This window comes from Melospiza melodia, chromosome 27 (genome assembly GCF_035770615.1).
Source record: "Melospiza melodia melodia isolate bMelMel2 chromosome 27, bMelMel2.pri, whole genome shotgun sequence".
Lineage (NCBI taxonomy): Eukaryota > Metazoa > Chordata > Aves > Passeriformes > Passerellidae > Melospiza > Melospiza melodia.
In genome coordinates, this window is record NC_086220.1 from 8,386,621 (window position 1) to 8,410,691 (window position 24,071).

Below are 24,071 nucleotides of genomic sequence, written 5' to 3' on the forward strand. Positions count from 1 at the left end.
TCAGGGGAAAGCGTGAAGTGCTGGTGGCTGAGTTGATTTTGCAGCATGTGCCTTGGCACAGAACTCTCCAAAAGCACCGTGGAGGATCAGTGGGTGTCTGGCCTGATGGAGTAAACAGCCACGTGCACAATTCTACATCAAAGCTGCTCCCTGGGTGCTGCTCTTGAACTTGCTGGTCCCCAGAGCCTTTCCCAGCTGGAGTGGCAGATGCTCAGTGCAAAGGGAAAAGCACTTTTTGTGTGTGGGGGAACTTCGTGGGATGCTGAGGGAGGAGGGATGGGGAAACAAGGCATGACCTGGATGTCTGGGTAAGGACAGAGCCTGAGGGCAGGCAGTGCTGCAGGCCTGGTGTTAATAAACATTAATATTCAGGAGTGCTTTTAATGTCCTGCAGTGTCCACAGCCACGTCCTGCAACGACCCAGGAATCCCCCAGAACGGGAGCCGGAGCGGGGACAGCAGGGAGGCCGGGGACTCCATCACCTTCCAGTGCAACCCCGGCTACAGCCTGCAAGGGGAGGCCCAGATCACCTGTGTGCAGATCCAGAACAGGTTCTTCTGGCAGCCAGACCCTCCCACCTGCACAGGTACGGGCACAGAGCCATGGTCTGGGCACAGGGACACAGATCTGAGCCCATGGACACACAGTCCTGTCCTGGCATGGGGACACAGATCCATGGTCTGGGCACAGGGACACTGATTTGTGACCTGGGCACAGGGACACAGGGCCTGTCCTGAATCCATGGACACAGGGTCCTGTCCTGGCACAGGGACACTGATCTGTGACCTGGGCACACAGACACAAATCTGTGACCTGAATCCATGGACACAAGATCCATGTCCTGAATCCATGCACACAGGGCCATGTTCTGGGCACAGGGACACAGATCTGTGACCTGAGCACAGGGACACAGGGCCCTGCCCTGGCACATGGACACATATCCATGACCTGAATCCATGGACAGATCCCTGTCCTGAATCTGTGGACACAGATCCCTGTCCTGAATCCATGGACACAGATCCATGATCTGGGCCCAGGGACACAGATCCGTTATCTGAGCACATGGACACAGGTCTGTCATCTGAATCCATGGACATAGATCCATGATCTGAGCCCAGGGATGCAGATCCATGTCCTGGGCACATGGACACAGATCCCTGTGCTAAATCTGTGGACACAGATCCATGTTTTAAACCCATGGACACAGATCTGTGACCTGAATTCATGGACACAGATCCATGACCTGAATCCATGGACACAGATCCCTGTTCTGAGCCCACGGACACAAATCCATGTCCTGAACCCATGTACACAGGTCCATGTTCTAAACCCATGGACACAGATCCCTGTCCTGAATTCATGGACACAGATCCACGTCCTAAACCCATGGACACAGATTCACATCCTGAACCCTGTTATAAAATTTCACTCCATACATCTTAAAAAATTAGGAAATATTTTTTAAAAAAATATCCTTCAGGTCTCCAGAGCTGTGATTAAAAAAGCTGATTTTCTAACACTTCAAATTGTACTTCAAATTATACTTCAGTTGTTTATAGGGGTTTTTTTTTTTTACTAGCCAATTTTAATATGAAGTGACAAAGGATCTGGAGGAATAATCAGTGAAATATCAGTAACTGGGGGAGAGGCAGCTTGGTTGGAGCTAAACTGGGAAAACTCAGTGTTAAATTTAGAGCTGATTGGGGGTATTTAGCATTTCAGATGCATTTCCCCCTCTTTGTGGCACCACTGTGAAACAATCCAGGCTGGGAGAGCCCCAGGAGGTTTGGGCCATTTGAAGTTTGCATCCCTCCCAGTCCCAGGCAGCACTGGCTGGGTCCAGCTCCTGCTTCAAATCCTTTGGAGACTCTGGGTGGGATTTTCAAAGGAATCCGAGGGTGTTGAACACTTGTCTCCCTCAGGCTTTTCAAAAATGAGTCCTTAGATTTCAGTTTCTGCAGAGTTTTCCCCTGACATTACAGTCTGGGAGGGGAAAAGCACCCTTGGGGTTAAAATTGGGGTGAATGGGTACAGAGGAGGTGCTGATGTGTTCTTCCAAGGCATTTTTGGGGGGACTTTCAGCCAAATTTCCCTGTGGTGTGGTTTCCAGAAGGATAACATTTCTCTATTTTTGGACTTGAAAAAGCTCTCTAATCCATACTATGGCATTTCTAGACCAGCCCCACTGGGTTTTACCTGATCTTTTTCCTGATATTTTTCTTTATCAAAGCCCACAGGGCAATCCCACATGCTCACTCCTTCATGGAAAATGTGTCCAAGATTTATCTCATCATTTTTGTCCCATCCCAGCTCATTTCCCACTCTGTAGCTGCTGTTAGACCCCCCTACAGGTTGTGCTCTCTTTGCTCTCATCCCATCCCAATGTGGGAAGTTTGGTGGTTTCTCCAAGGTATTTTTGGGGGACTTTCAGCCAAATTTTCCATATCTGTGCTGTGGTTTCCAGGTGTGTCCCAGGAGGATGACATTTCTCCATTTTTGGACTTGAAAAAGCTCTCTAATCCCTACTATGGCATTTCTAGACCAGCCCCACTGGGTTTTACCTGATATTTTTTTTATCAAATTCCACATGCTCACTCCTTCATGGAAAATGTTTCCAAGATTTATCCCATCATTTTTATCCCATCCCAGTTCATTTCCCACTCTTTATCTGCTCTCAGACCCCCTTCCTTTCACCCCAAATACGTGAGGGCCGATCTGAGAAACCTCCAAGCCCTCACAAAGAGCCTGCATAATAAAAAACTGTCAGGAAAAATATCAGTCGTGTTTTGCCACGGTGAGAAACACGAGCAGGCACTTTGAGCCTTAAAAAAGCAATAATTGATTTTTCAATCAGCTTGGCATTTAATGTGCTGGGAAGTGGAGTAAACACGACGGAGCCATTTAGGCCCAGACGTGTTTTCACCTCATTACAGGCGAGCAGGCCTTGACAGGGACTTCCATAAATGCAGCAGAAAAGTGGAATTTCTCCCTCTCTCCCCCTCTTGGCACTTCACTTATGGGTTTTGGGAAGGTCCTGGTGGCATCCAGAGATCTTTGCGGTGTTTGGCAGAGCCCTCACCTGGCAGAGCCACCACAACCTCATGTCCTACATGAACCTCAGTGTCACGTCCCACCAAAATACCCCACAAGGATTCTGTGCTATCTCAATCCCCCCTGTCTGTCACATCTCCTTTTTTTATTCCATTCCTGCTTTCCATTCGATGCTTTGGAAGTCTGTGTGCTCCAAATTGTGAAAAACGCCAATCACTTGTTTTTAAAATTTTAAAAGCTTAATAGTAATAAAATGGTTATAAAAATAGTAATACAATTAGAATTCATTAATATTAATTCTATTCTATATAATAATTATTAATATGAATTAATAATAATTTGGTCTAATTGAATTAGGACAATATGAGACAATAAAGACAAAGAGTTACCAACGTCCAGGTACCTTTTCTGGGCAGCATGAGCCTGAAAAAGGACACAGTTAACAAACGATTAACCCTTAAAAAATAACCTGTTGTATATTCATACACCTCATACATGATGCATAAATTCCATTCAAACACAGGATTCTGTCTGGTCAGTGCCAACTTTTTCCTCTGAATCTTAACAGCGCCTTTGAGGTGGGAAGAATTTCATTTCTTCTGATAATGGACCAATAAATTCTTTTTCTCTGAAAGATTTAGGTGTCCTGTGGCTGCTATCCCGCTGCGAGTCCTTTCTTTAAAAAAGTATCCTACATAGCATAGTTTCTATTTTAACATTTTTTATAATCTAAAACTATATTTAACACAGTACTTAAGAGAATTAATCCAGCATTACTTCCTAACACAACACATATAATATTCATCTGAATATTTGCAAAAAGCCAATCATAAAATACGCATTTTTCACAAAAGGCTCACCCTTGGTGGTTTTCCTGCAGCTCCGTGTGGCGGGATCCTGACAGGCCCGGCTGGGGTGATCCTGTCCCCACAGTACCCAGAGCCATATCCCCCAGGGAAGGAGTGTGACTGGAAGCTGACAGTGTCCCCTGACTATGTCATTGCCCTGGTGTTCAGCGTGTGAGTACACAAGGGTTTGGTGCCATGGCCTTGGGGAGGGGACACATGGTTTGGTGCCATGGCCACAGAGAGGGGAGGGAGGATCTGGGTGTGGCTGCCTGAACTCTGGGAAGGAACCAACCCAAAGCTGATGGAGCTGTCCCAGGCCCCTGGATAATCTGTTCCCAGACATTTTTTTGGTGAGGAGATCCTCTTATTCCAGCTGCAGTTCCTCTTTGATAGACAGAACATTGTCACAGTCATATTTTCTGGAAAAATCCCTTTGGCCAGGATTCTTCTCCTGGGGAGCTGAGAAGTCTCAGAGAAAAATTAAAACAATAATTATCTGATTTGCTTCTCCTGTGTTTTGCTTCTTTGGAATGTGTTTGGAGAGGGTTTACCCACAGGTGATTGTTTCATTGGTTTCTGCTGGGAGTTGTTTTCACTCTTTGGCCAATCAGGGCCAAGCTGTGTCAGGACTCTGGAGAGAGTCACGAGTTTTCATTATTATCTCTTTAGCCTTCTGTATTCTTTAGTGTAGTTTAGTTTGCATTCTTTAATATAATACAGTATCATAAAATAATAAATCAGCCTTCTAAGAACATGGAGTCAGATTCATCATTCCTTCCACCCCACAAATACAACAGAACATGATGTGGCACAGCCCAGGAATCCCTGCAGCAGCTGCAGCTCTGAGACCAACCCCATCCCAACCCCTTGACTCCATCCCTACTCCTGGATCCCTCACTCATGGGATGGAGGCTGGAATTTCCTCTGCCTGGCAGGATTTTGGAGCAGGAGCAGCTGTCAGGAATCTCCTGCCTAGCAGGATTTTGGAGCAGGAGCAGCCAATCCCTGCCCTGAGCTTCCACATCCCAGAACATCAACCCCGCGTTCTCCAGGGACGTGTCCTGACCCCAAGCTCTCCTCCTTTGCTTTTGCAGCTTCAGCCTGGAGCCTGGCTACGATTTCCTGCACATCTACGACGGGCCTGACTCCCTGAGCCCCCTGATTGGGAGTTTTTATGGCTCCCAGCTGCCAGAGAGGATCGAGAGCAGCAGCAACAGCCTTTTCCTGGCGTTCCGGAGCGACGCCTCCGTCAGCAACGCCGGCTTCGTCATCGAGTACACAGGTGAGGGCTGGGGGCTCAGCAGCTACCTGGGGCTTTCCCTCTGCTTATTCCCACGTTATTCCACTTGTTGGAACAACTGGAGAGGCTCTTGGTGCTGTGGAAAAGTCCTGCCAGGGGGAGCTCTGGTGTTTTGGCACCCCTGAAGCAGAGGGTGGAGAAGGGGAGGGAGGGAGTCCTTCTTGCCAAAAGCAGTGGGAAGAGAGAGGGAGGTGAGGAGGGATGAAAAAGGAAAATAGAAAAAGTGGTGCTCAAAAGTGTCCAAAATCTGTGCATAAAGACTCCGCCAGCAGCTACTTGGGGCTCTGCTTATTCCCAGATTATTCCACCTCTTTGGAACAAGTGGAGAGGCTCTAGATGTTGTAGAAAACTTCTGCCAGGGGGAATTCTGGTCTTTTGGCACCCCCAAAGCAGAGGGTGGAGAAAAGAAGGAGGAGAGTTCCTCTTGCCCAAAGCAGTGGGAACAGAGAGAGAGTTGAAGAGGAATGAAACAGGAAAAGAGGAAAAGTGGTGCCCAGAGTGTCCCAAATTTGTGCATGAAGACCCCACAGAGCCAGGAGAACCCAGGATTTCAGGATTTAAAGGCTGAGGATACAAATGTGTGATGGGCAGTGGGGGTTGACCAGTCTGTGGCTTCCAAAACAGGGAATTGGTGCTCTGAGGAAAAGGAAAAATCCCATCTTTTTGTGCCCCATTCATTTGGATCACCTGGTGCAGCTGCTGTGGACAGGAAACCGTGGGATCACCTGATTTTTCATGCAGAGAAGCAAAAGAAAAACCTGTGGGCTTTACAGTTTCCTGTTCCTTCTTTCCACACCTTCCCCAAAATCTGAGAGCCCCTGATTTAATGCTTAAGCACACTTGAATTGTTCCCAGAGCCACTGCTCTCAGAAAAGCCCTTGTCTTTAATGAGCAATTTCCAAATGACAAAAGAGCAGGATTAATCAAAGCCTCTAATTATATTGCAGGCAGGGAAAAAAAAACTAAAGAAAAGAAAAACCCAAAAAAAAAAGCTGTTAGAAGAAGGAAAAAAATATCTTAAGTCCTGACAGCTCTGTAGTGTTCTCTGGAGTTTTTATGTGGAAATGGGATTTTAAACTCTGCAGGAAGAGAATTTTGCACTCTGTACCTGCCAGGAGGGTGGAGCAAGGTGGGGTTTGGCCTCTGCTCCCAGGGAACAGGGACAGGGTGAGAGGGAACAGCCTCAAGTTGTGCCAGGGGAGGCTCAGGTTGGACATGAGCAGGAATTTCTGCATGGAAAAGGTTCCAGGCCTTGGAAAGGGTGGAATCCCCACCCCGGAGGTGTCCAGGAATAAATGAAAGGATCCCACTCTGGTTTGGGTTGGAAAGGATTTTAAAACCCATCCATAGGCAGGGACAGACACCTTCCACCATCCCAGATTGCTCCAGTTCCATCCAGCCTGGCCTTGGACCCTTCCAGGGATGGGAAATCCAGGATTTCTCTGTGCCAGATGGAGATTTCTCCCCATCTCAAATATGATTTGTCCTTGTAGCACTCCTTGTGGCTGGTGACAGGGTGGGCATGGGTCACAGCTTGAGCTCGATGGTCCTGAAGGGATTTTCCAGCCTCAGCAATCCTGGGATTGTGTGAAATCAGAGTTTTGATTTGGCTTATGGTCCTTCAAGACCCCACTGAACCCAGGGGAACCCAGGATTTCAGGATTCAAAGGCTGAGGATACAAATGTGTGATGGGCAGTGGGGGTTCCCCAGTCTGTGGCTCCCAAAAAGGAGAGTTTGGATTTTGGGTGCCAGGGTGGGAACTGGAGCCTCCCTTCTCCCAGAATCCAAACCAAATCCCAAATCCACACCCTGCAAATGGTGCCAGTGCTTGTGAAAATCCCACACATTCCCAAGTGAAAAAAATCCTAAAAAAAAAAATCCCATTGCACTGATCAAAGCAGCAGAGGAGCTGCTGCCCGAGGAATAAAAATCCTGGGAAATTTATTTTTTAACTTTTTTTTTATACTTTTTAAAAAATTTTATCTCTTTCCCTGCAGAGAACCCCCGGGAGTCCTGCTTTGACCCAGGCTCCATCAAGAATGGCACCAGGGTGGGCACGGACCTGAAGCTGGGCTCCACCATCACCTTCTACTGTGATGGGGGCTACGACATCGAGGGGGGCCCCACCCTCACCTGTGTGATGGGAGGGGATGGGAAACCCACCTGGAACAAGCCACGCCCCACCTGTACAGGTAAATCCCACAGGGAGGGGCTGGGGGCGGGATCTGCCCAGAGCTGGACCCCTCAGTGCATCCCCCGTGGAAAACTGGGGCTTAATTCACAGGGGTTTTCTCAGTTTTTCCCTAATTTTTTTAGGGGTTTTACCAGGAATTAGTTTTCATTTTTCAGGGGTTTAACAGCTCTTTTTTTTAAAGAAAGAACTGATTTTTGGGAATTTTTTTGAGTTTTTTTTTGGAGACAGGAAGCTGGACGTGGCTGATTCAGTGCCTGGCACAGGGCAGGAGTCAGGAATCCACTTAAACCCTGGCTAAGCCTGATCCTTGCTAATCCAAACCCTCAATCCTGGGTGTTCCTGAGCAGGGGCAGAGCTCAGTGACAAAACAAGGGGTTTTTCCTTAGGGTTTCTCTGTGATCATTTTATTTTCTTTTCTGACTTTATAGTTTGCAGTCAGACTTGAGCTGAGAAGGGGATCAAGAGGCAGCTGGTGGGGAGTAGGAGTGAAATCCCTAATTTGGGAAGGTTTTGTCAGGGAAAACTGAGGAAAGGTGGCAAAAGGAGCTCATGCCCAGGTGTGAGGTGGGGAACAGAGCAAATCCCACATTAATCAGAGGTTTGATAATTCCAGCACAAACTCAGGGTGGGATAAACCTGATTTTTCCAATGAGAACGTTCAGGGAGCAGCACCTGGAGCAGGGGATGGTGGCTGGGGACATTTCCAGGCTCCAGGGGTGCTCCATGATCCTTTTCCCTTGCAGCTCCCTGTGGAGGGCAGTACACAGGCTCAGATGGAGTCGTCCTGTCCCCAAATTATCCCCAAAACTACACCAGTGGCCAGGTGTGCCTGTACTCCATCGTCGTGCCCAAGGACTATGGTACCATGCTTGGAATTTTCATGGGATTCTCTTCTTATTTGCTGGGTTTTTAATGATAATGTTTCTAAGTTCATCCAGAACTGGAGATAAGGAAGATGGGAGAGTAGCAGGAGGTGCTGTTGGGTGCTCTTTGTGCTGGAGTCAGAGAAAATTCTGGATTTGTCCAATTTCGTCCATTGCAGCTAGTCAATAATTATTGTTCCTCAGTGGAATTTTGAACCTCGTGTTGCCTAGGAAGGGAAAGGAGATGAGTCACAGAAAATTCCCAGAGGGCTGGGAATCAGTGGGAAAATGTTGAGTTAATGAACCCAGGGGGGGCTGGTGCTGCCTCTGGAATTTGGGGATAAATAAAAGGCTCCCATTTTTCCAGGCTGGAATAAAGGCAGCTGAAACACAGGACAGAGATGGTGCTGGGAAAATAGATCCCAGTTTGGAATGGTGGGGGTCCTGGGGGTCCGGGCCAGGGGTTGGACTGGATGGTCCTTGGGGTCTGGTTCAGCTCAGGGGACTCTCTGAGTCCATGAAAGTGCCTTGGCCCCATGGGCTGGGTGTGGAGGGTGGTGTAGGGACAGCAGTGGAGTGGCAGTGGGGTCATCAGTGGGGTGATAGTGGGGACAGCAATGGGATGGCAGTAGGATGGTGGCAGGGGGATGGGAGTGGGATGACAGCAGTGGGGTCATCAGTGGGGACAGCACTGGGATGGAATGGGGATGACATTGGGGATGATGGTGTGATGACCCTGGGGACAGCAGTGTGGTGACACTGGGCACAGCAGCGGGATGGCAGTGTGATGACACTGGGGACAGCAATATGGGGACAGCAGTGTGGTGGCACTGGGGACAGCAGCGTGGTGACACTGGGGACAGCAGCGTGGTGACACTGGGGACAGCAGTGGGATGGCATTGGGACAGCAGTGTGATGACATTGGGCACGGCAGTATGGTGGCACTGGGGATAGCAGTGTGGTGGCACTGGGGACGGCAGTGGGATGGCAATGGAACAGCAGTGTGATGACATTGGGCGCAGCAGTGTGGTGGCACTGGGGATAGCAGTGTGATGACATTGGGCACAGCAGTGTGGTTATACTGGGGACAGCAGTGTGATGGCAGCGTGGTGGCACTGGGGACAGCAGTGTGGTGATGCTGGGGACAGCAGCATGGTGACACTGGGGATAGCAGTGTGGTGGCACTGGGGACAGCAGTGGAATGGCATTGGGGACAGCAGTGTGGTGGCACTGGGGATAGCAGTGTGATGGCAGCGTGGTGGCACTGGGGACAGCAGCGTGGTGATGCTGGGGACAGCAGTGTGATGACATTGGGGACAGCAGTGGGATGGCAGTGTGGTGACACTGGGGACAGCAGCGTGGTGGCACTGGGGACAGCAGTGGCCGGTGCCAGCCCTGTCCCTGTCCCTGTCCCCACAGTGCTCTTCGGGCAGTTTGCCTTTTTCCAGACGGCGCTCAATGACGTGGTGGAGGTGCACGATGGCCCCACGGAGCACTCACGGCTGCTCAGCTCCCTCTCAGGCTCTCACTCAGGTAGGGAGCTGCCCCTGTCCCCTCTCCCTGTCCCTGTCACTGCTGGGGACAGCAGCTTTGGCACAGCTGTCACCCAACACCCGCTCCCTGTGGCTCATTCCTTCACCTCTGTGTCTCTCCTGTTTTCCCTCCTCCCCATCCAGGGGAATCTTTGCCATTGGCCACCACCAACCAGATCCTCATCAAATTCAGCTCCAGGGGTCAATCCACAGCCAAAGGCTTTCATTTTGTCTACCAAGGTGAGTTCAGGTGTGTTCTGGAAGTGTCCTTGGGTCATTCCCAGGGGTGTCCTGAGTGTCCTGAGCTGCTTTTGGTGTCTGGGGGTTCTGAGCATGGAAAATCACAGGGAATTAGGATTCCTTTGGGAGCAGAGCTCTGGCAGGGCTGCTCTGGGCGCTTTGTATTCTGCCCTTTCATTCCCACTCAGCCTGAACCCTGCACATCCCAGGATTACCATCACCCCCATCCTGGCGTGCCCGGAGTCACACAGGGAATTTGGGGATTTATCCCCCAGCAATTCTCCCCAGTGGCATTTTTAGCACTTTCGCTGGGTGTAAGCAGCTGAAATCCCGTCTGGCAGCTCGGAAATCCTCCCTGTGTGCGTGTCACAGGCTCGGGGCTGTCACACTGCTGCCCCTTGATCCTTTCAGTAACAGCTTTGTGCTGCGCTGGGCGAGAACAGCTCGGGGATTTTATGGGAGTAAATAAGAAATGATGCACGGAACAGTGGGAAAGCAGAAGGGATTTCTCACCCACGTGCTCCCTGGAGTTATCTGTGGGAACATCCAGGCTTTTTGCTGCAGAGAGGGGACAGACACTGGCACGACCTGAGCCTTCTGCAGGGGTGAAGCAAAGCATGGTTTGGATTTTGGAGTAGTTAGAGATCTGTTCTCTTGAATTCCTGCCTAATGAGTGTGAAACAGCCGTGGTTGTGATTGTAATCTTCAAAGAGCTCAGCAGAACAAAGGTTTTGATGAAAGCAGGGAAGGTTTCCTCCTCCCTCCTGCAAGAGCTGCACGGGAAGCAAGGGGAAAAGGGCGATCCTGATTTGAATCTGCCTGGCCAGACTCTAATTAGCTAAACACTCATAAATTTAAAGCAACTCAGAGGAAAATATTAATTGAATTCTTCCTTGGCAATAGACCTGGGATTTTTGATGAGTTTTTCTCCTCACTTATCTGCCAGACTCATTCCTGTCTTTGACTGTAATTCCCAGTATTTGACAGAAATATCAACAATTTCAGCACCATCACAACTTAAATCCCCCTTTTCTCTCTTTTCCAAAGATGATTTTTTTCCCATTTACTGTTCCTTCATGACCATGAGGCCCAGGGAGTTGAGGAACCCAAAGGAACTCCTGCATTAGGTGACAAAACAATGTTTTGGGAAGCCACTGCCAAATCCTTTGGTTCCCCTGGGTAAAAACAACCTTTTGGTGTGGGGAAAGTTCTCTGGAAGGAGGCAGTGGGGGGATTCTGGATGTCCCAGCTGCTTTTATTTCAGGTATAGAATCATTAAATCATTAAAGTTGAAAAAAACCTCCAAGATCTTCAAGTCCAACCTTCATCCAGGGTGCCCCCATGCCCACCCAGCTGTGTCACCAAGTGTCACCTCCACTTGTTCTGGCATGGAGCCACTTGAACTCAGATCACCTGAACTGGTAGAACTGGGAATGAAATGTTCTTTTTTTCTCTTGTCAGTGGTCATGCTTGGGTTCAGCTCACTTTTGGGGTTTAGGTGCTTTGGGATTTAGGAATGATCAGTCAATGGTCATGCTTGGATTAAGCCAATCTTCAGGATTTAGATGCTTAGGGGTTTTGGAGTAATCACTCAATGGTCATGCCTGGATTAAGCCAATCTTTAGGATTTAGGTATAATCAGTCAATGGTCATGATTGGATTTGACCGATTTTTGGGATTTAGATACAATCACTCAATGGTCCTGCTTGGATTAAGCCAATCTTTGGGATTTAAATAAAATCAAGCTGTGGTTATGCTTGGATTCATCCTCTCTTAGTGATTTAGATACTTTGGGGTTTTAGATAAAATCAGTCAGTGGCCAAGTTTGGCTTCAGCCCTTCCTTGGGGTTTAGGTACAATTGGTCAATGGTCAAGTTTGGATTCAGCCCCGATACTTTAAGGTTTTAGATACAATCAGTCAATGGCCAAGTTTGGATTTAGCTCTTCATTGGGATTTAGATACTTTGGGGTTTAAGTACAATCAGTCAATGGTCATGTTTGGATTCAACCCTGATACTTCAGGTTTTTAGATACAATCAGTCAATGGTCAAGTTTGCATTCAACCCCTCGTTGGGGTTTAGATACAGTCAATGGCCAAGTTTGAATTCAGCCCTTCCTTTGGGATTTAGATACTTTGGGGTTTATGTACAATCAGCCAATGATCATGTTTGGATTCAGCCCCAATACTTTAGATTTTTAGGAACAGTCAATGGCCAAGTTTAGATTCAGCCCCTCCTTGGGATTTAGGTACAATCAGTCAATGGCCAAGTTTGGATTCAGCCCCTCCTTGGAGTTTAAATACTTTGAGATTTAGGCACAATCAGTCAGTGGCCAAGTTTGAATTCAGCCCTTCCTTTGGATTTGGATACTTTGGGGTTTAGGTACAATCAGCCAATGGTCATGTTTGGATTCAACCCCCTTGGGATTTAAGTACAATCAGCCAATGGTCATGTTTGGATTCAGCCCCTCTTTGGGGTTTAGGTACAATCAGCCAATGGTTGTGTTTGGATTCAGCCCCTCTTTGGGGTTTAGGTACAATCAGCCAGTGGCCAAGTTTGGATTCAGCCACCCTTTGGGATTTGAACACTTTGGGGTTTAGGTACAATCATTCAGTAATCATGTTTGGATTCACCCCTGACACTTCAGGCTTTAGGTACAACCGCTCAACACTCAAGTCTGCACCCAGCACCTCTCCGCCTTCAGACACTCAGTAATTCCAGTGCAAAACAGACAAATCTTCTCTCCGCCATCTCCCTGCCAGCACTAACTGTGTTTTGTGTGTGTGCCCTCCCCCGTGTGCCAGCCGTGCCCCGCACCAGCGCCACGCAGTGCAGCTCGGTGCCGGAGCCGCGGCACGGCCGGCGCCTGGGCAGCGACTTCGCCGTGGGCGCGCTGGTGCGCTTCGAGTGCAGCCCCGGCTACAGCCTCAGGGGCTCCCCTGCCATCCAGTGCCTGGCCATGCCCGGGGCCCTGGCCCAGTGGAACGCCTCCGTCCCCACCTGCGTGGGTAGGTGCCACCTTGGTTTCCTAAAGTTTTTCTGAGTTTTCTGGTGTTTGCGTTCTTGTCGCGCGCTTTATGTAAATGACTTATTGTTCTGCGTTCTTTTATGGAGGAGGGGAAATTTGATGGGCTGTTGGTTTGTCCAGTGTCATTGGAGAGGTGGCACTGTCACCCTCCAATCCACTTTTGGAAATCTATAAGTGTTAGAAATTAAAAGCTCTCTTTTTACCTTGAAAAGAGCAGCATGTCCGTGGCGTTTTATTTCAAGAGGAGAAATCTGATGGGCTGTTGGTTTGTCCAGTGCCATTGGAGAGGTGGCACTGTCACCCTCCAATCCACTGTCACTTTTGGAAATTTATAAATGTTAGAGTCAGAAATTAAAAGCTCTCTTTTTACCTTGAAAAGAGTTTTTTTAAGTTTTTCTGAGCTTTCTGATGTTTGCGTTCTTGTCGCACGCTTTATGTAAATGACTTATTGTTCTGCGTTCTTTTATGGAGGAGGGGAAATTTGATGGGCTGTTGGTTTGTCCAGTGTCATTGGAGAGGTGGCACTGTCGCCCTCCAATCCACTTTTGGAAATCTATAAGTGTTAGAAATTAAAAGCTCTCTTTTTACCTTGAAAAGAGCAGCGTGTCCACATCGTTTTATTTCCTGTAGCAACATGTAGGTGGCACTGAGGAAGGTGGGAGCAGGGTGGGTGGCACTGGGAATGTTGTTGGGAGTGGTGCCAGTCTCTAGGTTGTCCTGAAAGGGGACAGGGGTTGGATGTTGGTGGTATTTGTGGGTCTCTTCCAGCTTGAAGAAACATCAACAGCAAAACAAAGCACTAATGAATTGAAATACAAATGAATGAAATGTTAAAAATTTCTTTAGAACCTCTTGTGGTTCTGTCCAGAGAGGTTGTGGCTGCCCCATCCCTGGAAGTGTCCAAGGCCAGGCTGGACAGGGATTGGAACAACCTGGGATAGTGGAAGAGGTCTGGGTGAAGTGATTTGGGGATCTTTAAGGTCCCTTCCCACCCAAACTGTTCCATGGTTGTCTGATAAAATACAAAGCCCAGCCTGGCTCTAAATAAGAACAGTTTAACCCCAAATTCCAGGGAATTGACATTTTTGATCCAGTACTCTTGTGAGATCTGGGACAGCATCTCAAATAAATCAGATCTGGCTGAAAGCTGCCTTCAAATCCTCTGAAGGAGAGGATGAAGATCATCCTTGTGTGCTCCCCACACCCAAGGAATGTGCCAAAAGTTGCATGAAAAAGTTACTGGAAAGAGGATTATTCCAACAAATCTCATCCTTAAATCACAACCAGCTCTCGATTTCTTGTCATTTTAACGATGTATTTTTTTTTTAGCAAAACCAATTCCTTGTGCTTTCCTCCTGGCAGTGCCCTGCGGGGGGAACCTGACGGAGAGGAAAGGAACCATCCTGTCCCCAGGCTTCCCTGAGCCCTACCTGAACAGCCTCAACTGCGTGTGGAAGATCACAGTGCCCGAGGGAGCAGGGATCCAGGTACAGCCAGGACAGACAGCAGGACACTCGGGGTGTGCTGCTCTCACACGATGGGAAATTGCTGCTCCTCCTAGGACAGGGATGGGTTGATGTGGAATTCTCTGGAATCAGGGATTTATTTATTTACAGCCAGGATTAGGCAGGGACTCATTGGTGATGTTTATTGATGTTTATTGACGGTGTTCACAGGGGTCTTCGGATGAGGGAAGAGATGAGGATCTGACTCCATGTTTCAGAAGGCTTGCTTTATTATTTCATGATATATATTCTATTCTATTAACTATACTAAAAGAATAGAACGATTTCATCAGAAGGTTAGCTAAGAATAGAAAAAGAAGGAATGATGACAAAAGCTTCTGTCTTGGACAGACAGTCTGAGCCAGTTCACTGTGATTGGCCATTAATCAGAAACAACCACATGAGCCCAATCCCAGATGCACCTGTTGCATTCCACAGCAGCAGATAATCAATGTTTACATTTTGTTCCTGAGGCCTTTCAGCTTCTCAGGAGGAAAAATCCTAAGGAAAGGATTTTCCATAAAATATCACGGCTGCAGCTTGTGACCAGGCAAGGAGCTGTGCCAGGGGAGGGGCAGGTTGGATTTAGGGAAAGGTTCTTCTTCCCCCAGAGGGTGTTTGGGCACTGCCATGGTCCCCAGGGGATGGGCACAGCCCTGAGGATGCCAGAGCTCCAGGAGCATTGCCAGGGAGGCACAGGGTGGGATTTGGGAACAGCAGGACTGTGGTCCCTCAGTGTGACCCTTACTCTGGCACAAAAGAGGGAGAATTTGGGTTAAATTTTAGTTTTTTATTATGATTGTCCAATGAGACTGTGGATGCTCCAGCCCTGGAAGTGCCCAAGACCAGGTTGAGCAGGGCTTCCAACCTGTTCCACTTTTGGATAGTGGGAGATGTTCCTGCCCACAGCAGAGATTTAGGAATGAGATGAGCTTTAAAACTCATCCCAAACCCTTAAAATTCTTTGGGTCCCCCACCAGTGCTGAGGTCTGCACTTCCACATCTGTCACCAGGATCTGCTGTCATCTGGTCACGACCCATCAGCTTCCCTGGGTCTTCCAGGAAGGCAAAAAAAGCCCTTGGAGAAAGATTTTGGCTTTTCAGGACCTGAAACAGCTGCAGGGAGGGGTCTCAGTGCAGCCCCCAGGGAGGGAATGACCACAGAGCTGGAGCTGGATCCATCCTGGCTCCACTTCCTTTGCCTTCTCCATTATTAGATCTTAATTCCAGCATCGCTTTACCCCCCTTTTTACACAACAATTAAAGGTTAAACAACTGTAAATCAGGGAAGGAGGTGAAATTGAAGCTTTCTTGGTAGCAGCACTCAGGAGCAGGATTTTTATGTAATCAGGGTAGAAGCTGGCACTTCTGCCATGAATTATTCATTCCCGGAGCAAACCTTCCTGAGTGAATTAATTTATACACGTGGCAGTAAATAGATGCAGATCCCTTGTGAATCCACATGTCAGACTAGAATTAGGACCTTAAAAATGTTTATTCCGTTAAGCTGGAGGAGGGGGGGAGAGAGGAGAATAAATAATTTAGGCGGTGTAAGAGCAAACAAAACGCTCATTCTCACTCCGCTTCCAATAATGTAAATCACGATAGGGGTGTAATGAGGCAGGAAAAAAGGGAAGAAAAGGGTCAGTGATGGCTCCGTGGGGGTCACTGAGATTCCTGCTGGGTGAACTCCACTCACTTTCTGCTAAAAAACAAAATATTTGGGAGGAACTTTACAGCCAGTTTTATTACCCGGAGTAAATCAAGGAGAAAATGGGTTTCAATGGCTGGAGTGGGGGCCTTGATTTTGGTTTTATTATTTGTTACTTTATTTTATTTTGGTTTTATTATTTATTTTATTTTCAAACGGGGGGTTTTGATTTGATGTGCAGCAAAGCAGGGGTAAGTGGGGAATTGGGGTGGATGAGGAAATCAGGGAATAAGATTTGGGGAGAAAGGGAGAAGGTTCGCATGTGTGTAGTCAAAGTTTGAGGGCAGTGAAATCTCCTCAATGCTCATTTTTCTCAATTTTCCAGCACACTCCTTGTTTGGAGCCAAGCTGTACAACTCATTTATGCTCCTGATTTAAGATTCCTCTTGGATTTGTTTTTTTTTGGTTTTTTTTTTTTGCCTGCCAGTTTAATTTGAGATACCCAACGTTTGAAAATCTCATCCAGACCTTCCAGCTTAAATCTGAATTTTCCCCCAAAACAGGTGGTTTTTACCCAGGTTTTCTGCCTCACTCTCATCCCATTCACCAAACTCGGGTTTTTAATGGGACACTGTAAGCTTTGAACCATCAGCATTTAGGATTTAGGCAAAATCCCTGTTAATGGTAAACAAAGCTGAGCAATTCCTTGGAGATCCTCACTCAAGCACGAGCTGCTTTTCGGTATAAATGCAGATTTTTCAGCTCTGCCTTTCTGTATAAATGCAGATTTCTCAGCTCTCCTGATGTTTCTCATCCAAGGATTTCTGTTGTTGTTCCAACTAATGGAGCCAAGTGACTTCCTAAGGCCTCCAAACCTTGTGGGGCATGGCAGGGAAAGGTGAAATCTGAAAATGCACTCGAGTGGTCCCACTAAAAGCTGAGGAACAAGGCTGGAACTTGATTGGATTTTTAAAATCCTGTTGTTTAATGTGAGGTGGTTTTTGGGTTTATTTTATCTCATGGTTGCTGCTGGTTGCTCTCATTTGAAAGGGCTCAAAGTCTTCAGGGGTTTCTCCAAATAGGGGGGGGAAAGCTGGGATTTTCAGCAGCTGTAAATGAGCTGGGCAGTTCCAGGAGCTCTGGAGCAGCAGCAGAAAATAACATTTCTATTTGGAAGTTTGGGGGGAAATAGCTGGAAAATCCCAGTGGGAACAGTCAAAGGCAGAATTCTCCAAATTTTGCCAGTGTTGAACCCCCAGAGTGTGTAAACTCAATTAGTCGCCCTTTAATTGCTGTTAATTTGATTTATTTCGATCATTTCAATTTTTTTTCTTTGTTTTGTTTCTCTCTGCAGATCCAGGTGATCAGTTTTGTCACAGAGCAGAACTGGGATTCCCTGGAAGTGTTTGATGGAGGAGACAACACAGCCACCATGCTGGGGAGCTTCTCTGGTACGTGGCCCTCGAGCCCATCAGTTCCTGCCTCATCTCATTCACCTCACAAAATTAAACTTTAAAAAAGCATCAAAAGCCAGGAATGGATTTCAGGGGAATCATGTGCTCTGTTGGGTTGGGAATTTCAGCTCCATCTGCCTTGTGGGAAGGGTTGAGAGGGAGCCTTAAACACGAAACCAGTGGGGTTTTATTCCTGGAAATGGGAATTCCCTCAGCTCTGCTGGGATGTGAGGCCACCACACCTGGCAGGGTGACCTGACCTTGATGTCCCCAGAATGGGTGAAAGGCTGCAAAGCAAACTCTTATTTTTCCTTGGATTTTCTGTATTTCCTTTGGAATCCATGTGTTTTTCCTTGAATTGTGGCTTTTAGCAGAGCAGACTCCAGGAGCTTTGAGAGCCTTTCAAATTCAGCACCACTGGCAGAACAATGGCCCAAAACCTCATTTATTTTTCAAATGTGCCCAAAATGCCCTGATCTAGGCAGGAGAAGGGTCTGGGATGGAGCTGCCTTGTCCTGCTGCTGCAGCAGCTTCCAGGGGATGAAGGAATCCCGAATTTTCCCAAATTTTCCTGAATTTTCCCAGACCTGTGCTCCACCCACGCTGTTTCCCATCCCTTGGTGCTTTTTCTCTGTCGGTGGCCAAGCTCCACAGGCTGAAATCCAGGAAAGGATTTCAGGAAAGGCCCTGGGTATTTCTCAATTGGCCTCGTTAGAAAGAACCTGATCATTTTAAAAGTTGAATAGGAAATGTAATATCAAATATTAAAATAATATTGTATATCATTGTTTTATTATATTTCATATATTATAATAAAATATATTGTATATAATATATAATATATAATATATAATATATAATATATAATATATAATATATAATATATATTATTTATAATATATTATATATTATATAATGTATATTATATATTATATATTATATATTATATATTATATATTATATATTATATATTAATAATATATAATAGTAATATATGATGTGTAATATATAATATCTATGATTATATAATATATTATTATATTATCTATTAATAATATATAATAATATGTTTATTATTATTTAAAATATGCTTTTAGAAATAATAAGAATAGCAATAAGATGGTTAAAAAAATAGTAATACAATTAGAGTAATAATAATTTGGACAATTTGGATTAGGACAATATGAGACAATACAAACAAAGAGTTAAGGACAGTCTGGGTACCTTTTTCTGAGCAGCATAAACTCGAAAAAGGACCCACATTAACAGAGGATTAACCCTTAAAAACAATAACCTGTTGCATATTCATACACTTCATCCATGATGCATAAATTCCATTCAAACACAGGATTCTGTCTGGTCAGTGCCAACTTCTTCCTCTGAATCCTGATGGTGCCTTCAAGCCTGAGCAAGGCAGGAAGAAGTTCATTTCTTCTGATAATGGAGCAATAAATTCTCTTTCTCTGAAAGATTTAGGTGTCCTGTGGCTGCAAGTCCTTTCTTTAAAAAAATATCTTACATACCATAGTTTCTATTTTAACATTTTGTTATAACCTAAAACTATATTTAGCACACTACTTAAGAGAATTCATCCAGCATCACTTTCTAACACATCCCATATAATATTCATTTGAATATTTGCCAAAAGCCAATCATAAAATACACATTTTTCACAGGGAGATGGAGCCCATGGGTCTGTGTGTGGCTGGAGCAGAACAGCCCAGAGAATTATGGAATATCCCCTGTCACTGTCACATTTTCTGAAAACTCCCTTTGCCCAGGATTTTTCTCCTGGGAAGCTGAGAAGCCTCAGAGAAAAAGGAAAACAATAATTATCTCATTTGCTTCTCCTGTGTTTTGCTGCTTTGGAATGTGGTTTGGACATTGTTTATCCAACTGGTCACTGTTTGGTTCCATGCGAATTGTTTTTACTTAATGACCAATCATGGTTAGGCTGAGTCAGGGCTCTGTTAAACCTTTCATGTTAAACCTTTCTCTATTCTTTAGTATAGTTTTAATATAGCATTTATTTCTATATTTAGCACCCTACTTAAGAGAATTCATCCAGCATCACTTTCTAACACATCCCATATAACATCCATTTGAATATTTGCCAGAAGCCAATCATCAAACAGGCATTTCTCACACTCTCCCCTTGCCTTTGTGCTCCTCTTGTTTTGCCAGGAACCACAGTGCCTGCGCTGCTCAACAGCACTTCAAACCAGCTCTATCTGCATTTCTATTCCGACATCAGCGTCTCTGCCGCCGGCTTTCACCTGGAATACAAAAGTAAGAGCAGCTCCAGCCTTGATCCCGCAGCTCCTGCCAGATGGGGAGGTGCCTGCAGGGCTGGGGAGGTGGGGGAAGGAGCTGCTGTGGCTCCCTGCTCTCAGGGAGGGAGTGATAAATAGAGGAAAGATGGAACAGAGGGGTGGGATGAGCCTGGTGGCAGCTTTTTGTGGCACAAAAAGGGTTAAAAAAATCCGTGGGTGCAAGGCTGGGATCTGGGTTTGGGAAGTGCTGCTTGCCAGGGACTTCCAGCTCTTGGCATTCCCTGATGGAACCAGCAGGTCTGGAGATGTTCTCATCCCAAAAATCCTGGCTGGAAGGGTCCTCAGAGGTCATCCCCTGAGGAAAGCAGGGTCAGAACGGAGATGAAACTCAATTTGAGCATTTTGATGGAGCCTGAGCTTGGAAAAAGTGCAGGGATGGGGCTGCACAAAGAGCCTGGGCAGGCTCTGCTCACAGCTGAGGGCTGAACTCCATGTTGTCAGTGTTATCAGTGTTATCAGTGTTATCAGGGTGGGTTTTCTGCAGTATTTTAGTGGGTGTTGGGGATGTTCCCCTCCCTCACTGCTGGATGTGCTCCTGTCCCCACAGCCCCAGCACCCTGAGCTGCCCGGGGCACATTCCTGGATCCAGGAATTGCTGTGCTGTGTGCTCAGAGCCCTGCACAGGAGCATTCCCAAGGTGGTTGATCCATCCTCCTTGTCCAAGGGCACCTTGGCACAACCTCTGGAAGCTCTGAGGTGGTGTGGGCACCCCTCCTTTACAAAAACACCTTAAAAACATCTTTAATGTCCCCTCCAACCCAAATTCTGTGGTGGGGTGGAGCACCTGAGTGGGTTCCTGGTTAGGGATGATCCCAGCACCTCCTGGAATGGCAGCATTTTGCTCCCAGCAAGGCTCATGCCAGTTTTTTTTTTGGGAATACAGACCCCAGCACGTGGCTAAATGTGATCCTAGCCAGAGAATGTGTTTTCAAAAAGAAATCCCCAGTGGTGAGAGAACAAACCTGAGTGAGGCAGGGAAGAGAATCCTTTGGGAAATCACTGTCAGGTTTGGATGGGGATGACAAAAACTCATTTTCCCCTGGGTTTGTGTTTGATTCCTGATGTCTGATCAGGAGAGGTGCAGCAGCCCAGCTGCAGGGGAGGTGGGGGTGCCTGTTATTTTGGATAACACTGGCAGAGAATCCTGGAATATCCTGAGCTGGAAGGATCCACCAGCATCATCCAGTCCAACCCTGGCCCTGCACAGGTATCCCAGCAATCCCACCCTGTCCAAACCTTCCTGGAGCTCTTGGGATTGCTCCCATTCTCTGGGGAGCCTGGGGAGAATTTAGGATTTCCCTAAATCCATCCTAAACATTTTGGGGTTGGTTATCCTGCAGAGCCAGGAGTGGGGTGGATGATCCTTGCAGGTCCCAGCTCAGGATATTCCATGATTTTTCCCAGCTCTGCTGCTGGTGAGGGTGAGCCTGGGCTGGTGGGAGGGAGTTGGGTGATTTAGGAGCCTTCCCACCCCAACCAGTGTGAGATTCCCTGCCATGGCACAGCTGGGGCTGCTTTAGAGCCAAGCAGCACTAAAACCTTCCAGGATTTGCTGCCTTTACTCACTGAAACCCTGTCCATTATTGAATCCAGCAGGATTACAGCCACCACAGGATTGGGAGAGAATAAATGTGCCCAGCCTGTGCTCTGGGAGCTGCAGGAATCCTCTGGCTGTGACTCTGTTTCTTCTCCAGCTCTATTCCAGTCGATAAATCCTTTGAGCACCCTCCTGCAAAAATCATGGCCAGGTTTTTCATGAGCCTGGGGATTATCAGCCCTGTCTGTTTCCTTGGCTGAGGAAATTAATAGGTGTTGATTTTCAGGGCAGCTGGAAATGATGTGATTTCTGCTCTGTTTGTACAATTGGAATCTCCCAGCTCTGAGCCCTGGGTTGGGGTTTTTTTGTGTTTTTTTCTGGGAGGAAGTTGGGAGAGATGAGCTCAAACAGGGGAGGAAAACTCAGGTTTCTCCCTCACTGTGGCACTCAGGCTGAGCTCTTACCTCTGCATGCTCCAAAGCCAGGAACAATTTGGGACTGAGTGAAAGGCACTGATGTGAAGGAGAAGTTATTTAAAGCCATTTTCCCTGCTGCCTCTCTGAAGGTCAAGCAGCACATCCAGGAGCAGGGAGGGAAGCGTGACTGGGCTTTGGGAGGAGACTCAGCCTCTCCTTGCTCCTTTTCTCTTTTATTTTCCCCCTGCCTGGGGCTCTGTGGGGAGCAGGAGCCCTTGCAGGGATGCAGGAGGTTATGATGGAGAGGAGCCTGCAGGATTCATTTTATCTCCCTGAGATGTGCAGAGGGGGAGATGGGAGATGGATGGAGAGGAGAAAATGTGGGAAATGGAGAGAAAAAAATGTGGGAAAAGGAGAGAGATGTGGGTTATGGAAGGAAAAGAAGAAGGAAAGGGAAGGGAAGGGAAGGGAAGGGAAGGGAAGGGAAGGGAAGGGAAGGGAAGGGAAGGGAAGGAAAGGAAAGGAAAGGAAAGGAAAGGAAAGGAAAGGAAAGGAAAGGAAAGGAAAGGAAAGGAAAGGAAAGGAAAGGAAAGGAAAGGAAAGGAAAGGAAAGGAAAGGAAAGGAAAGGAAAGGAAAGGAAAGGAAAGGAAAGGAAAGGAAAGGAAAGGAAAGGAAAGGAAAGGGAAAATGAGAGGGAAAGAGAAGGAATAGGAAAGGAGAAACAAAAGGAAAGGAGAAAGGAAGAAGGGAAGGGAAGGAGAGCCCATCACCTCTCATGAGATGTTACAGGTTGTTAGTTGGGTTTGCAGCAGGATATTCCCAGCTGTAAATGTGGGGATGGAAATGGGCTGTCCCTGGAGAATCCATAATAAACAGAATTCCCCTACCAGAGTATGCGGTGGCAAACAGGAGCAGGATAGAACACAAAGCGTGTTCCCATCCCTGCAGCCCCCAGCACAGCCCCAGCCCCACTCCCTGAGCTCCCTTCTCCCCACAGCCGTGGGTCTCTCCAGCTGCCCGGAGCCCGCCGTTCCCGGCAATGGGCTGAAGATCGGCGAGCGCTACCTGGTGAACGACGTGGTGTCCTTCCAGTGCGAGCCGGGCTACGCCCTGCAGGTACAGCCGCAGCTCCCTGCTTCTCCAGACCCTGCACTGCCCCACGGTGGGACCCTGAGCTCCTTATGAAGTGTTTTAGCAAGGTCTCCTCACAGCTCGCTCACACAGAACAATCCTTTTCCTCTCCTCAGTCCCGCAGCACAATCCTTTTCCAGCCCCAGAACCAAGGACACCGCTGCAGCTTCAGCCCCAAAAAGTGCAAGCAGCAGGGAATGGAGGGGAGCAAACTGGGAGGGTGGGACTGCAGAACCTGAGCTGGAATTGGACGGTTATCCCCATATGGAAGTGGACCAAAATTTATGAAAGTGTGAAAATTTGTGACTCGGGGTCCATCTTGGATCCATCCTGAGTCCATCTCCAGCCTTGTGCTGCCCAAGGTGTCTCCTGTAAAAACCTTCTAATAAATCCCTCGTTTATTCCTGTAACTCTGTTCCAGGTCCTTGAGCATTACCAGAAGGACTCCTGCTTTTCTGGGTTCCCTATATTCTTTACACATCTATTTCTACCTCTGTTGTAACATTTGTGGTCAGTCCCAGTATTTTTCCCTGCCTTTTCCCGAGGCAGAAAGACAAAACACATTCCAGAGCTCCAGGCTGGGGGTCCCAGGTTCCTGTTCTTCCTTGGCTCTTCCAAGATTTTAACCAGCTCTTGGAGACACAAAGTTTAGTCCCTGATGAGGGAGAGGATTCAGAGATGGTTGAATTACCTCACTATTTATGATTATTTTTGTCAATTATGCTAATTTGCTAAATTTGTACCACTGTATTCACTCCCCCCCTTAGAGGAGTGGGCATTTTATGGACATTTTTCCATATCTTCCTCCAATAACGACCAGCCTTTAGATGACCTCCTACACCAATATTATCTCCAGAGATAATCCCCAAGTGTGAAAGATCATCTCCAAATCCAGTTGTTCATTCCTACATTCTTTAAAGCATCATTTTTCTGGTTCCCCACATGCAACAGGCATCTCCCTCTGGGTCAGATCCATCTTGCAGGGAA

General features: G+C 47.2%; 1 protein-coding gene across 1 annotated transcript in view; it reads left to right on the forward strand.

The window, feature by feature from the left end:
- CSMD2 (CUB and Sushi multiple domains 2) overlaps window positions 1-24,071 on the forward strand; it is a 261,846-nt gene that overhangs the window by 193,726 nt on the left and 44,049 nt on the right. Inside the window, 12 exon segments of the mRNA XM_063177637.1 lie at window positions 395-586; window positions 3,932-4,070; window positions 4,994-5,181; window positions 7,198-7,392; window positions 8,138-8,254; window positions 9,677-9,790; window positions 9,934-10,029; window positions 12,833-13,036; window positions 14,419-14,543; window positions 17,567-17,663; window positions 19,851-19,955; window positions 22,951-23,069. Of these exon segments, the coding sequence (XP_063033707.1) occupies window positions 395-586; window positions 3,932-4,070; window positions 4,994-5,181; window positions 7,198-7,392; window positions 8,138-8,254; window positions 9,677-9,790; window positions 9,934-10,029; window positions 12,833-13,036; window positions 14,419-14,543; window positions 17,567-17,663; window positions 19,851-19,955; window positions 22,951-23,069 (1,691 nt within the window).